Here is a 17,172-nt window from a genome sequence, read left to right on the forward strand (position 1 = left end):
GTTTTTGCCTGAGATGTACTGAAAGTCAAGGTACTTTCCACTCATTTTGCTCCTGCTCCCTGTGTGGCTTACTTCTTAGCCAGAAGTGAAAGACCACCCACAACAAATTCTCCCTTCCTTACAAAAGAATCAGAAGTGCCACAACTCCTTTATAAGGTCTTAGATGGAGATTCAATCAATTCATTATTACTAGTCAGATACATTCTTACACTATTTCACTGATTTTCTTGAAGATGCTCATGAATTTGACATGATACCAAGTATGAAAACAGATTTTACAGCAGGCCAACAGCAGGTTCCAGCAGTGCATCACTTGCATCACATTTGGCAATTCCACAAACATTAAGTATGCAGCTTAGTGTGAAGGAAGCCTGACTACAAATCCTTTTTTCTGGACAGTAAGGCCACCTCTTTTTCAAGTTGGTTGCCCAAACATCAGTTTCTACCACCACCACCACCACTACTACTACTTGTTATTATTACTGAAAGACTGCAGTGTCTAAATTCTGATCCAAAGTGGAATTAAATCTAATTTTAGGTAATGAAAGGCCCATGAAAGGACTTTCTCCTTCCTCATAAGCTTTAGAAAGATTTCTTTCCTATCTATACATAGTTTAACCTGCTTGCTAAATACCAAGAGAGAAAAATAAACCTTAAACCATTGCTAAGTTTCCTACTCTATATATAGTCAGTGAAATTTTAGACCAACTTCTAGTGGTTTGACAGAAATATGACCTTTATCTCATGGAGACAGGTTGTTTCAGACGAGGCAAAGCATTTTAACCCATATTCAAGACTATCTGCATGTTGCAGACACTTTTCTGCCTTTCCTATTTCTCGGATGAGCTACAACAGTAAGATCAGGCACAGAGTCTAGAGGACTTATCTACTTTATAGTACTACAAAGAGTAAAGAGCTTTCTCAACAAGATGATTTACCACAAAACTAAGTTCCTGGACTCTGATTATTTTTTCAGCAGCAAAGGAGTGCTGTGACTTACTACGTTCACTTGGAACAGCAGATATGTCCACAGAAATGGCCAAGAACATACTTGCAAGATGTTCAAAGCTAAGCTCAAGATCATGGAAAGAATAAAGTATTTCCACAAACCCAACTGCTGCTAACACTCTAAATGTAAGGTGCACATTGATTCTAATCTAAGATGGACTAAGTACAGAAGTGTGTGTTCCAAAATGCATCCAAAATCTTCAGAAAAACTGGCCGCTTCTTTAGTACATTTGCTTGTGCCTTTATAGAGCTCTGTGGGACTCAAGTACAGCAGAGGTTTTGGTTACATTGAACTAAAGCACCATTGGAAGTTGATGGTCATGGGAGGGAAACACTGGAATGATACTTAATAAGGTAATTCACAATAACATAAACCAGTATTGCACAGAAAAACCACACACTTAAAGAGCAAGCTTAGCCCACCTTTGTCAGCTACCACCACTATTGCAGCTTGCACGTTCTCAACTGAGCACAAGAGCTACAAGAGCCTGGGTTAAACTTGAAAGGAAAAAGGGTGAGACCCGATGTACCCAGCGAGAGGTAGTGTTCTCCATCAGCACAAGTGGCTGAACAGGTGAAAAGGGCTTTGCAGCTGATCAAGGGCAAACAGGGGAAGTGAGGGCATCTCGTAAAAGGTATCCTGATTGTTAGTACACAGGAAGAAAGGCAGTTTAGAGGAGAAGACAGTGGTGAGGAGTGAAACATCTCCTACATTTGAGATGAGAATTCTGTTCTTTGTCAGCTTCTCTGGAGGATCTGATGACCTTTCCACTACAACTAATACTCATTATAACACTGAAGCAGAAGTTCCTTCCTCCTCATATAAAACATGAATCTAATTTTCCCTTTTTGCAAAATCAAGAATAATATCTGCATATAACTTTGCTATGCAGCTGTGCAGGACATACATGTGTGTGGCAAAGCTAAGAACATTAGATGGAGAATTCTCTTCTTGTTAGAAACCAGATCCAGGTATTTCCAGCATAGCTCTCCATCACTTAAGCACACAGGCACACACACAAGCTCTGTAAAGGCCAACTTTCCTATATATCATCCTGCAAGAAAACTGCCTTGGAGCTGTTTCCTGTTACCAAAAGAAAGGACCATAAAAATGAAGGGACTCCTGATCTCAGGCTGCTAGCTCCACCTCACATGACCTTGGTTTTATGGAAATTGTACCCTTGTGTTATTCAAATTGTACTCATAAAAAGTAGATAGAGGCAGTGTACAGGCATTGGGGAACAATCAAGAAAAATGTAAAAATTCTTTGAACAGTTAAGAAAAGCATCTTTAAAATGATTCATTTTTACAAATGTCAGGAAAAGCCATTTGCTGCATCAGAGAGAAGGTCTTTTTTTTCCTTCTTTTTTTTTTTCCCCTTAAGAAGAAAAGAAGGAAGAGGGAAAGGAAGACAAAACATAGAAAACAAGGGAAAATATTTTTTAAAATGTAAAAAAATAATAAAACTATGTGCTTGGAGCACCAGGATTCTGTAGCAAACATACAGCAATGCTTCCCTTTTGAACTTTCCTGGCAATTATAACCTAGAAAAGTGATTAAGGTTATTTATAAAGTAGGGATATACCTATCTACCTAATACTTATAACCTTACTCTAAGCATTCACAGGGCCTCTTTGTGAATCCTAAGGAAGCCTGAAACCACAGTAGAGAGCCAGTGAGTCTGATAAATACTCCATTACTACCTGTAAATAAACCTGTAATGTTTGCAAGCATTCTAGTTTAATTCAATCTAATTACCTAAAAGAAAGCATACCTGGCATTTGCAGACTGAAGATGGACACTGAAAAGCAATTCAATACATGCAAAAGGATTAGTCAGACAAAGCATTCTATCACAGGAGAAAAGTAACAATGGTCATACAAATGAAAAGAAAATGCCTGATTATTAGCAGTTCCCAGTCTAGTCAAAGTGCCATGGTGACATTAATTGCCTGTGTAGAGATCTGTAGGGATCTCACTACACAAATGAGGTGCTCTTTTCAAAATTTCCACAAGATACATGGAAGCTTTTCAGAAGTAAGAAAAGCACTCAGGTCCAAATTTTCCAAAACAGTCAAACTCCATGCTATGCACATAAACACCACATGGACCTGTCAAGACCAGAGTCAACCAGTCAGCTCCCAGTAGCCACATCAGTTTCAGGCTTGGGTCCAAGCCAGACCACAGATGCAGATTTCCAACCTGACTCCTGTGAAGAACCAGCCTGGGCCACCATGCTACCAGTTCACGCAAATGTCTCAATTCCACAGCCAGGCCTCTGGACTCTGGGGACACGGACAAGCCAATCCACTCAAACCTGGCTTTGGCCCTCCCTCAGAGCATGTAAGTGTTGCACAGCACATGGTGAGACAAGCCTGCACTGCTGGACCCTGAGACACCCTCACCTGCCCTGGTCTGCAGCATTTGCAGGCCAGCCCAGCTCCTTTGGTCCTGTTACCCTCAGAGTGTGGCAACTAAGCCAGCTAGGCACTTTAGGGCATCAGTGTAAGATTCTGAGTCTTTAGGACCTAAATACCTTTAAAGAAAAGTAAACCCAAAAGCATTTTAAGGGTTGAGAGATGGAACTGGCTACATTCCCATTCACAGACATTGCTCATACTGTTACAAAATGATTGCCTCCTGAGGTCACTGGTTAAGAACAAGGTCCCTTAAAAGGATCCTTCCTAAGGAAATCCCCTCACCTTCAGTTCAAAGTATCTTTTAAACATTCTTTCTCTTAAAGCATTAGTCAAAGGCTATGGGAAATTGTGTATCTTTGTGGCTTTCATTAACTTATTTCCTTTACAGCAATATGCTGTAAAAACAACTCTTCAAATCCAACTCTTACCATGAAGCCTTCAGCAAGTTCATGGTCCATTTCAATATATAAGCACTGCCTTACATATCTTAATGTTGAAGACACTGATACAAACTGCTTTTAAAAGCTGCCTTTTGTGGACTGGGGTTATTCCTAGTAAAATGGGAATTGCTGAGTTCTGTTTAAATGATTGGTAAAAAAAAAAATCAAACAGAAAGGGACAAGGAAAAAGAAATTGTCAAGAAGACTTTCAGAGTCCAGAAGTAGCAGAGAACAAGTTGTCTCACCTGGCGTTGAGTGCAGAGGTAGCTGTCACCAGCAGAATGGGGAAGAATGGATTACAGCATTCAGAAGCTCTCAGGTAAACTCTGAAAATAAGGAAGGAAATGCAGATCTGACATGAGGAGCAAATTAAGTGTTCAGAGAATATACCTGGGTTGCCTGCACACTTCTGTGGATATGAGAGGGCAAGACCAAATGCCACTAGTGGCAAATTGAAATTTCCATCTCCTGTGTGCACAGAGGGATTTGAAATGTAATCAAAAGTCCAATACAAGAGTTGCAGCAGCTATGCCAGACAAAAGAAAGCCACAGATGAAGGTTTCAGAAGACTGCAGCTTAAAGCAGCAGGAGCTAAACCAGCAGTAACACAGACATGAGAATAGTCAGATTTATAATGAAAGAAAGAAACGTGAAGCAATCTTCCATGACCTATATATATATATATACAAACAAAAAGGTCAAACCAAATAGTGCTTCTTTCTAAATAAATCTTAATACTCATCATTGGGAACACACAAACTTATGTTCTAGGGGTGTTTTTTCTCTTTCTTTTCTTTTTATTAGCAGAACTTCAGAGACACATAACTGCTGAATAATATTTTCAGTGTGAGATTGGTTTTCATCCATTAAACTTTTCAACTGCTTACTTCTTACTGGAATTGCCATTAATCCCCCATTTAATAAACAAAACTAGAAACAACATTGCTGGCTTACCCCACAACTCCCCCAAACATTTTTTTGTTTTGAAACTGCAATCTACGCAATGGAACAGGATTATACTTTAGCAATAGTATGATTTTATAGTTGGAATCCCCTCCAGCTTGAAGTAAACAGCAGCAGTGACTCATTACAAGGCATTTAAAGAAGGGGATTTCCTACTGAAGTAAAACATTACAGAAACAAAAATTAGCTAAGATCACAGCAAAGAGGGAGCCCCAAGGATCCACTCAGGAGGCACTATGATTACAGAACACTAGAAATGGCTTTATTTCAGCTAGAGGTGCATGATCCCAACTGGGTTTGTTATTCTAAAACTGAAACTAGAAGACATGATAAATGCGAGCCCTCGCTCTGAAAACCAGCTGAGCCCACACAAGGCTGCTTTCATCAGTGAGCAGCAATTTTGTAGTTTTCACTTCACCCTAGCTTCTGGTGGAGGCAGAACCATAGTATTATCACCTACAATATTCAATCTGACAGCGAACCAAGCTTTAGTTTAACTGTTGCAATCAACAGAGAAACTTGTTATCAAGAAGCGAGCATTACCCAATACCTGGGCTCATTCCATGAGTCAGAGTGGAGCACCCTACTGCTTTCAGTAAGTATGAAGGTCACTTTTGCAGTTACTTTTTCTAGTAAAGATAAACTCCCACTCGGTGAAAGCAGGATGGTTACAAACTAGGTGGGCTGTTTCATGTGTAGGCTCTATGAACAGGGGACACTTTCTGCCTTTATACTAGGTGACTGCCCAGTGCACAAGATTCTCAAAGAGCACTGTTGTACCAATAGGTTTGCATTGGCATCACATCAGCGGGCAGAGGATAAAACCTGGGACTGTTCTGCCACTGAGCCACAGTGCTATCTCACCAAATCATCTGTCTACTACTGTCCAGGAGGTGTGAAACAATTGCACAGCTTAATGTTCCTACTGGAATTGCTCCTCAAAACCAAGGTATTACTACTGATGAAGTATAGTTGTAGTTAGGCAACTGAGTTCAGCTACATAGGTTCTACTTCTTCAGCACAAAGAGATGGAAGCAGGAGGCAATACCAGAAAGTTAATCTGTGTTCTGCCTCTGACATTTACCCATGCTATTAGCACACAACTAAACCAGCAAGAAAATGAACAATTCAAGTATCTTACTTTCAAATGCCAGGCATAGAAAGCTACAGGTAAGTGGGCAGTGTGAATATACATTAATTAAAAAGAAAGTGGTATGAGAGGTATCAAATAGCTTCATTTCTCCACAGCAGCTGCAGTAGAACTGGCCAACACATCCACCAACTTGCGATATCTTAGTGACTATATAAATTAGGAGAAGTCAAACTCACCCCTTTGTAAAACCATTATTCTTTCATAGAAGCATTTGGTGGATGGCTTTTGAATAGAACAAGTCCTCTGCATTGACTTCTAGAATCAAGTACTAGAGACCCTCTTTTACTGCTCTCAGTCTCAAATGGTCCAATGCTCGCATCTAGAGAAAAGACATGGAAAACAAAGAAAAGTGTAAATGGAATCAAAGGCATCAATTTAAGGACTAACCACATAACCCCACAGAAACAAAGAGGCCTGAGGTGGCTAAGGAAGTGAGATGGAGAATGCCAGGGGCATAAGGCACGCAAAGAAAGAAAAGGTTGTGTGTTTATAAAAAGCAAAAAACAGTAATCAGTAGAGCTGTGCTATGCTGAAGAGAATCCATAGAATTTTCTTGAAGTCTCTAATTCTTCTTTTTCAGTCAGTAAAGGACTAAGCTAAATTTACATTCATTACATTTATATGCAGGCAGACAAAATATTCTGCTGGGCAAGAAAGAAACAGTAAATCGTTTTCAAATCTCTTTTCTGTCTTCTTTTCCAATCTCTTGTCTTCAAACAATTTATCTTGCTCCAACTCCCCCACTACAGTCCCCTTGCCTAAAGGCCTGGCAATAAAGCTGGGTAACAATCTTCTAAAAACTGCTCTATTTGAAAATGGGAATCCATTATAACCATAACTCTCCTGCTGACACATACCAATTACAACAGACATTTTATTGGGTGCAGAATTCATTTTCTGGTGAAAATTAAAATGGAACAAATTCTGGACCAAAGGGATTGAGCAGGACATACAACCACTGGCTTCACATCAATCAATATGCATATGCCTGCAGCACACTAGCTAAACAGCAGCTACCCTTTCTTGAAGGTCTCTTCCAACCTGGTCTATTCTATTCTATTCTATTCTATTCTATTCTAATTTGCCCAACAGGACCCACTTATTTCAGATGCACTGCATCTGTCAATTTCCTGAGAATATGTTATTAGAAGACCAGTCTAATTTGAAGTCCTGTTGACACAGTAGCTGGGTCTACATTGTGAATTTGCTTGAAATTACTTCATCCTTTCACCTTATGAAAAAAAAAAATAAATAAAAAATTAAAACAACAAAACCAAAACAAACCTCTGTGTCAAAAATCAAAAGCAAGGAGGCTGTTTACAGAGCTTGCTCTTTACCTGTTGTTTGTGAATGATCATTTCAGTGTTTCGGTACTTTTTTTATGCAATTGTGAAAAATCAATAGCTGGGTGCAGAAGTTTAACCATACCCCACTTGGGCGACTCATTGCCCAACAAGCTTTCAGTTTATTTCTCCCTGAAAAACGAGTTACAGACGATTCCATGAAATACCCCACGAGGTGTCACTAGAGATGCACCAGCCACAAATCAAATCCTACTATCCTATTCTTTGCTTCCCTGTTTTGTCAAGCCTAATACAGACAATAAAGAAAACATGAAAAGAAAGAGCTGACGCCTGAGCAGAAGTGTGCTAATGCAGCACTGTCCTTTAAGTTGTTGCCTATTAAACATGTAGGTGATAATTTGAACAGTCAGTTAACCAAGTGTACACATATCAATGGGAAATGCAACTTCAGGCATCAATTTTAAACGAACCATCTTGAAAATTTTGGGATGGGTTTTAAATTTTACATAGTGAGAGTTGGCAGGAGATGTGCTGCCCCCCCCCTTTTCAGACTCCTAATAAAGAAAGAGGACCAAAATCAATCATCGGCTCTGCCTCAGTTCCACACTAATACCAGGACAGATGCTTTCCTCATTTCAGTTTATTTTAATAATTTATGGGTTAACACTCACTTTTTACCAATCACATCTACCCCTGAAAGCTACACAGTTGTTTTGCAAATATCCGTTCTCAGAGACATGATGGCATGCTCATAACCTCATTTACAGTTACCCCTTAAGGCCCTTTCTATTGAATACAATATGAACGAAGTTTGAACTCAAAACTACTTTGTTGGATAAAAACACTCCCCCTTCCACTTCTCTCCACATTTCCCTTTCTTGACAATAAGGTAAAATCACATCTCACTTGAGATAAGGATTGATTAACATTTTTAAATCTTCTTTGACACAGTGCTCTTGAGTAGAAATTACATTTGAGTGCCTAGTTTTTCCTATTCTCTGAAAAATTAATATCATTTACAGCCTTAGTAGATGACATTTACTCACTGATGAATAGTGCAAAGGCATATCGTTGACCCAGCACTCACCGGCTGCAAAAAAGTCTCAAGTACCCCATCTGTAAGGAAATAGCAGGCACTGTACCTGCTAATGAACCTTGTCCTCAATACATAGTCCAGCCTGGACAAAGACTCTTAAACCACAGAGGGGTTTTTTTTTGGCCATTTTGCCATCACTAAACTGCACTAAATTTCATATTTGAAATAAAAAATAGGGCTGTGGATTCATGCTTCAAGGTTAATTCTACTAAAAAGTTGCATTCTGTCCTTACAGATCCTGAAACAGAAGATTGTGCCAGAAAAACATCTCTAAAAGGTCATGTGTGAACAGCCAATTTTGCCCTCTGAAGGGATTCATAAAGCTTATGGAAAGGATTCATCAAGTATTTTGTGCAAGGAAGGAAAAACAGCAGAAGATAAGGTCCTCAGGGTATGCCTGTCTAGATGTTTCTGGTTAGAAAATTCATCAAAGCTTCTCAAAATCATCATGCTTAGCAATAAAGACTGAGGGGAGAGATAATAGAATAATAGAATGGCTTGAATTGGAAGGGACCTTCAAAGTTTATATAGTCCAACCACTCTACAGTAAGCAGGGACATCCTCCACTAGATCAGATTACTCAGAGCCTTGTCAGGCCTGATCTTGAACATCTCCAGGGATGGGACCTCAACTACCTCCTTGGGCAACCTGTTCTATCACTCCACCACCCTCATGATAAAGAGCTTGCTCCTAACATCCAATGTAAATCTATTCTCCTCCAATTTCAAACCACTGCCCCTCATCCTACCATTATAGGCATTTGTAAGCAGTCCTTCTGCAGCCTTTTTGTAGGCCCCCTTCAGGTACTGGAAGGCCACTATTAGATCTCCCTGGAACCTTCTCTTCTCCAGGCTGAACAACCCCAGTTCCCTCCGCCTGTCTCACAGGAGAGGTGCTCCAGCCTGTTTTCCGATCATGCAGCTCTGTGCATGCTTAATTCTAAATACCATTAGAATTAAATGCCAACAGGAAGGACTGCTGCTTCTTAGTAAAAAAATTATCAAATTTAAGATGTCTCCACTTCAGTTTGAACTACACATGTAACTAGCTTATAGATGAGAAATATGAGGGCTACATGTGTCATATTTCTTACAAGCCAAATAGTGGCACTAGGGGTCAAAAGATTAAGGCTATATAATATATATATGCACAAACAGAATATAGAGACTATTTCATAAATAGTATAGCATATATCTCACATGGGGTTTATTTACCTCATATACAGTTAATACAAAATGTGACTATGGTCTCAGGTGGAGTTAAAATGTTTTACCTGATTGATTTGTAGATCACAACCATGATAGCAGCTGTAAGAGCCTACATCATGTCCAAATACAATCCATAAGAGGCAGTCATTTTGTATTTCCTGGTATAAGCAACCAAGTTATTTATACCCACCCATGCAAACTTTAGGATAAGGCTTCATGTATTTTATGCAGAAGTAGTTTCTGCACAGCTCATGGTCATCTGTCAGACATAACTGAACCAGATAGCAACAACTGCAGCACAGCTTCTGGAACAAAAGCTCCGTGAGCATTTGTGATCTCTAAAATGTATTAAAACCCAGGATGCAGTAAGACAGATGCTGCAAAAGCAGTGGAAGCAAAACAGCTCTCTATTTTTTCCTTGGATCCATTCACTAACTTACATTTCAAGTGCTCCACTCAAAAACAAGACAGACAGTCCCAAGTGCAGTATTTGTTTTGGAAAAAGTACTTTTTCCAGAACAGAGGGAAATTACTATCCCTCCAAAAGGAAAACTTAAAACACTGCAGGTAAGATTTGAAAAAAAACAATATAACCCATTTCTATTGGATCGTTTATACTGCTGATGCTTGTTCACTTACCAGCTCTAAGTCCTTAGCTAAGGTTTTCGTCCCTCCACTGTTTCAGGCCATGGCTGAAACACTTCATGCTGCACCCTCCTTCATATTGAAGCAGAACCATTCCCTTTCCTGCCAGTGATACCCTCTTTCTGCAGGCAAAAAAAATAAAATGTTGAAGTTCTACAAGTGGGTTAGATGTTTAAAGCTGGCAAAACTGAAAAACTTCAGCATCCTCCAAAATACATCATGGCTATAGCAGCCTTGTCAGCAGTATCACAGAAAGTATCACAGAAAACTCCAAAGATGAACTAAGGAATTCTTTTAAGAAATTCCTTGTCGTATGCATCTCTCACTGGTATCCGAAATGAAAGACTCAGTTTTTATCAGTACTATCAGAGAAGAACAAGTGTGTAACCAAAGTGTTTCAAAGCTCCCTCACACAACAGAAAAAAACCATAATGCAAGACTTCTCGACCTGTTTCTTCCTAATCCTATTCTAGGTAGAGGGAAGCTCTAGCAAACCCTTACCATCAAATACATGCTTTCACAAGCCTGTAGGATCACATTTCTCTTGAGAGTGACTGAAGAGCAAGCCCAAGATGGCTTTTCGTGTGCAGCAATGGTGCCATCTGCAGCCTGAGTGACGCCACAACACAAAATGGGGAGCTGCAGCAGGCAGGTTTTTCATGTGTTTGCTACAAGTACGTTCTTCAAAATTCAACTCTGACTAAGGATGCTGCTTTAATATGGTATGTAGTAGGCTAGATCTTTGGGGTTTTTCTGTTTTAATCTTCTTCCTGTATATTTTCTAACTATTTGTTCCCAGACTGCATGAACTTTAAGACTCTTTGGCTAGGGACCAAACGCAACATCAGGTGCTTAACAGATGCATCTATGGAAACCGTATGTCAGAGGCAAGAAGCAGAAGAACATTACATTTCTGTTGTCACACACCCCCAAAACACTACACAGAGTGTATTTTACAGACTCTCAGAAGAAAATTACTGCACCTTTTAAAAGCCATAGTTCAGCTGTTATGTGGACAATCAAGATGGTCAGCCACACTTGTTTTCTGAAGCAAGAAAAAGCAATCTCCCAGGGCAGCTGGCACATCACTGAGAAGTTTTACTTTCCAGAATTTAGAAATATGTAAAGTCGAAGAAACACCTCTCCACACTGCCCCATCTCACCACCTTCACTGTCATTACAGCTGTACCCAGGCCTGGTGCCTCATGCCAGCCTGGCAGCTACATACACTGTTCTTAGTGGATCCCCAGCTCCCCCAGCACATGCAAACCTTTTGTCATGTAAGTGCTGGTCTCTCAATAATTGCAAGTTTTCTTACCATATGCAAGCCAAATCAACCAGTGCAGTGAGCAAGGCCTTCCCAAGGGTGTGGACAGACTGAAACAAGGACTGGAAATGCAGTACATACATCTAATAGTCAGTCTTGATGGAATACAGCTTCTAGGACACAGGACTGCTTCACTTCATCATCTAAATTCACTGCTGGTTATTCTGATCTGTATAAAAGAGATAACAGTGTCACATGGAACTCAAAAAACTGCTTCAGGGAAAGCAATAGAACAAAAAAAGAGACAGAGACAGTGAAAGAGAAGGTGATGAGGCAAGGAAAACTAGTGGAGTAAGGCAAAAGGTAGAAGTCACATCTCATCTTCCAACTAAACTAAGTTGATTGTTAGGAAAGGGTGATCTTAAGCAATAGTGACTTTGAAAGCACAAGGTTCCCAGGGATGTCACCGGAATATCAAAAGGCAGAGTACAGAAAGTAGCCCTTGAACAAATTTGAGAACTGTAATTCAACCTCTTCAATGAGTGAATCCAGCACAACCCAGTTAGCAGCTTTCTGACTCCTCACAACAGAATCTGAACACTAGGGAAAGACATCTAAAATGAAGAGTAGGCAATTCATAAACTTGTTAAAGCTAACTTATTGAGAAGATCTTTCACAGTTCAGCAGTTTAGTTTGTCCTTGTTTTGTGTAGATTGTTGTGTTTTGATTGGTTTTGGTTTTTATTTTATTACCCAATTCTATGCTACCTACTCAGACATTTCATTGTTGGTACACATTTCCATGTGAAAACCATCCCATCCCAGTATATGTTAATTAGAACACTTGTGACAGCTATACCTACTCCTCCACCTAGCTTGAAGTCAAACCTGCTCCACAGCAGAGAGCATTCAAGTTCTAACCAAACCAATAACCTCCCAACTATTCATACTACAAGCCTTTCATCACACTTCTGTTGAACACTTTACTTCAGATTGTGATGCAAATAGTAGTCATCCAGGTTTGACTTAGACTGGAGTTTGTGTCATTCATAAGCTGTACTTCTTGCTCTGAAATCAGCAGAAATTTTGCTCCTGACTTTGCCACCAGTGACTTAGCTGTCTGAGTAGGCAGAGACCTAAGTTGGCAAATTGTCTTTTTGTAAAAATATAAGAAACCTTAAGGCCCCTTTCTCACTCTCTCAAACTTGATCTCTGAAGCAAACACTTCTGATTTATGGCAGGCACCACAGTGAAGATTTCAAGCAGTATACCTGGGGTTGTGAGCGAAGTTAAAAGTACCTTTGATATTCATAAAAATAGAGCTTCACTGCAGTATGATCAGTTTTGCTAGATGGGTTCACAGCTTCAGGAATCCCTCAAGAAGAGTACAGCCTAAGAAGAGGTAATAAGCAAAGTTATATTAATTTATATATATATATGTAAAAATCCATTGACATTTTCCTTTTAGAAATAATTTATTTTTCCTACAATAATTGTAAATATTTGTGAAGAATGAATACTATTCACAAGTTATTGTTGTAACTTCTCCAGGAATTAGACTTCTTCATCACCTGCAAAGAGACTGGCTTGCATAACACTGAAAAACCCAAAAAGCCATTCAAATTGTTTTCCCCCTCTGGTGGGATGGATGCCTAAATCCATGCATTTCTGCTTTATGTATTTAATCAAGAATTCATTCTTCACTGCTGGAAAATAACAGTTCAATCTTGTAGAACTCTTGTTTGAACAAACTGTTGAAACAGAAGTCAAATTCAAACAGTGCACCCAAGATACTACTGGAAAACTATGTCTGATCCTGCAGCAGTTTTATGTACATAGAATATTTATCAAGATGGCATAAATACAAGTAGCAAAACTAGGTCTGATCCTGCAGCAGTTTTATGTACATGGAATATTTATCGAGATGGCATAAATACAAGTAGCAAAGACACCTGCTTCAGATGAAAACCGTGAAGTAATAGATTTACAAATCAGCTACAAGTGCACTAAAAAAAAAAGTCTTGAAACCCTCCTCACATATTTCCAAGGCATAGAGAGAGAAATGTGGGTATCTTGTCTTAAAATTTAAATTATTTAATTAAGGCTTTGCTCAAGGGTAGAGGAAAGAAGATCTAAACATTAAACTAAGTGTGATTAAAGCTGGATGTTGAAAAAAATTCATCTCAAGTCTGCAAAACAGAATTTCCAGTTTATAGAGGCATGAAAGCACACATTTTCACTCACACACTGCAAATGCTGTACAAGGAGAAAGTTAAGCATCCAATGGCACCTGCATTCTGGCAAACAAAGATATAGCTCTCTGGGAAGGCTACTGTTCATTCCATGAGGCACTGTTAAAGCCTCAGCTGGAATGTTGCATACCATCTAATCATGCACGTTTGGAAAATGATTAGAGAGAGCAGAGAGAAGGACTGTGAGCAAGGGAATAGTAGACTTACCTGATGAGAAAGACTCCCAAGAAACCTTCATGTGATTAACTTATTTTTTTTCCTAAGTGCTGCCATAGGAAAGAGCAAACAAAAACTAGGAAGATATCAAGAGACTGCAACCAGAAATTTTCCTATACAAAAGGAGCCCGACTTTAAAAAGTCTTTCAAGGCAAGCAAAATATTTTGCCATTTTAATAGACAGGACTGGTAAACTGACCATACTCCACAAACAGCAACTGAACCCAGTGAGCCACACTCCTTAGACGTATTCTCAAGCAAACCCCTGACAGGCACAATATAAGATTGTATCAGAAATTGGTTGACCACATTTTCTTGTACTGATGCGGCTGAAAAGTTTGGGGAGGTTAAACTCTCATCATAAAACAGTTTGTGACTCTGGAGGAGAGCAGACTACTACAATACATTTATTCCTCCAGATATTCCTATTACAAGGTTACAGATCAGTTGCTGAATCCAAAACACCTATTTCACCATTAGTTCTGCTCAATCAGAGGTAAGGCACCACGTTTCACTTATAGTTGCAGCAGGTCAAAGAATGCCTTAAACCCCAATTTACTCCAATGAGTTCATGGTTTGGTTTTGGTTGGTTGGTTGTTGTTTTGTTTTGTGGTGGTTTTTTATGCAAGCAATATAAATATTTAAGCATGATTTTTAAAAACAAACATTAATGCCTCTATAAAGTGAAATCTGGATGAGACAGCTCTAATCCCTGCAGCTGCTAATAGACAAGTCAGTAACACAAAAAATGCCAGTTTTGCCAGACAAAGCAAAATCCAGAAATCCCAGAACAGGAAACAGTACCCACACAAACAGGAGTAATCAGAAGATAATAAAGATAGTATCACATCCCAATAGCAGCATTGGAGACTGCAATTGAAATCACAATCTATTACAGAAACAATGTGCTTAACATTTGAGCAGGACTTCACATTTTAACAGTTTCAAGGAGTAAGAGCCACTTGAAATAAATTATTAACTAAATATAATAGCATTATAGGATTCTTTCTCATCTCAAATCATCAGAGGTTTTTAAAACAACCTCATAATCCATCATCTTCACTGAAGTTTGAACAGAGGAACCTGATAATGGCTTGCATTTTCAGCAAGATTCCTGGAAGCCAGTTTTGAGGTGTCAAAGCATCACTTACAGTGCAGACAGAAATAAAAGAAATTAGGTGATTGTGTCTGAAGGAATATATACAATCTAACCCCTTGTTGTGTTTCTGCATTAAATCCCTGTTTCTCAGGACAGAAGCTTTAGAATGCTGCTGTTAATCAAAATTCATCTATAACATAAAAGAGCATCTGTTTTGAAAACCTTAAACCAAACATGAGATACTTTCTGTCAACCAGGATGCAGACAGAAATTATTCTGATCCTTGTCTTACTGCTCTTTCAGGAAAAACCCCTCCCTGTTCTCACCAGGTTTGACACAGCTGAACTGTGTCCCTTTCTCCTCACCCTTGAGGAGCTCTGGCTCCATTCTACCACTTCCACTCAGAGAAGCACCAAAAGGGCAGCTTTCACTTTTCTCAGTCTCTTGCTCTGTGCAATTAGATCCTGTCCTGATCCCCAAACTGCTCTCTATAATAGTTTCTAAACTTTCCCAAGTTTTGTAACACTCAGATAATTTCTAAGCATATCAAAAATGTAGCTTACCATGACAACCTTCCTATCCCATTGTATTGGTTTAAGCTGACTGGCCCCACCAGAAGAGATGGGTTTCTTTTACTTATTTGCACTGCTAATTTCAGTGACAGATTTTAACAAGTATTTAAGAAAACCTGAGTATTTTATGGTTTTGTTTTGTCTTATCTGTTCCTTCTGTTGTCTTATGTTAGGTCAATAAGTAATTGTTGTGGTATTTTTTCATTAAAATTCCTTTTTTGCTATTGCTGTTGCTTTGCACTGGGAGCATCTGCTATAAATTTCAATTTTTGAGGCTTTCTTTAAAGATTCATACAAGCTTACATGTGCATTTTTAGGGATTGAATAGTGAGTCTTGTTACAGGTGCCAGCTGTTACTGTAGTCCTGAGATGTAGTTTTAAAGGGCTACAGAATAACATGGGCAAAAGGAAAAAACCTTCCAGTCTCTTGGTAGATGAGAAATGGAAAATGTTACAGCACAGATATATGTGGCTATAGTTAGATTAAATATAAACCAAAGCACTGAAGACAGTCCTCCTGCTGCCCTTTATTATTTGTGCATTTGCAACACAATAGTTTTCTCAGAGCCAAGTAATCTTGTGAAAAGTCCTAGCTGGAGGGAACAGAAAAGCTTTTATTGACCAAGATTTTGCCCATGACTTTTTTTTCAATCTGTCAGAGCTTCACTTTTGATTTAACTAACAAAACAAATGGTTCTATTCTGTCAGGTCAAGTGTTAGTTCTGGCTTGTAGCCTGTCACTTTCAGGGGCTCATATCATGTGTTCCTGACCATGTGGCTGTAACTACTTCAAACCAGTGGAAGCTAGCAGTGCTGTGGAAAGAACAGCCCTGCTGTTTACCTGCTTATTCCCATCTTCTACTAACAGAATTGTGTGGGGAATCTGGTTGGAAAAATTTCTGGCTAATGATTTTACCAGTGAGCAGAAAAGACAATCCTGCTTATTTCCCTAAACTGAGAATATCTATTAAAACTGTTACGTGTCTTGAAGAAAAAATGCTGCCTCAGAAAACTTTCTTTCTACTATCTTAGTCACAAATCACTTCTTTAATTTTGATCAAATTAAAGAGAAATTTATTTTATTCTCAGCTGTAAGAGGCTAAGCTTTAAAGTTGGGATGAGATGATGCCAGGAACTGACTTGCCGGTGAAGACAGGAACCTGAAAGGACACATTCAGCTGAGCAGAGATTCTAAAAATGAATGGCCAGGAAAAAGTGTCAGAGATGTTGTCTTGCTCAACAGGAGTACAAACAACGAAAAAGGTGAGTACAAGAGCATGCAACCTCTCAATAGCTGTCTGTATCAGTGCGTCTGCTATAGAATTCCTGTTCTCCCAGAAGAATAGAAATATTATGTAAGACTTCTTTGTGGCAGAATTCTTTTGGTTTTGTGAGAATTAGTTTCAGAGGGCATCAAATGGATTTAGTAGAGCTTGTGACTTAGGCAGGTGTATTGGGAGGGTAATAAGCAAATCCCTCTGTTATAACTGGACTGACATCAGAAAAAAACCCAGAATCTGTCCTCACTCAT

General features: G+C 39.1%; 1 protein-coding gene across 1 annotated transcript in view; it reads right to left on the bottom strand.

The window, feature by feature from the left end:
• The window catches only part of TNIP3 (TNFAIP3 interacting protein 3), a 49,214-nt gene extending 45,336 nt beyond the window's left edge, over nucleotides 1-3,878 (bottom strand). Inside the window, exon 1 of the mRNA XM_054172507.1 lies at nucleotides 3,856-3,878. Within this exon, the coding sequence (XP_054028482.1) occupies nucleotides 3,856-3,878 (23 nt within the window). The remainder of the gene's footprint in view (nucleotides 1-3,855) is intronic.
• Between the last annotated feature and the right edge of the window lie 13,294 nt (nucleotides 3,879-17,172).

Source organism: Dryobates pubescens, chromosome 24, assembly GCF_014839835.1.
Source record: "Dryobates pubescens isolate bDryPub1 chromosome 24, bDryPub1.pri, whole genome shotgun sequence".
NCBI lineage: Eukaryota > Metazoa > Chordata > Aves > Piciformes > Picidae > Dryobates > Dryobates pubescens.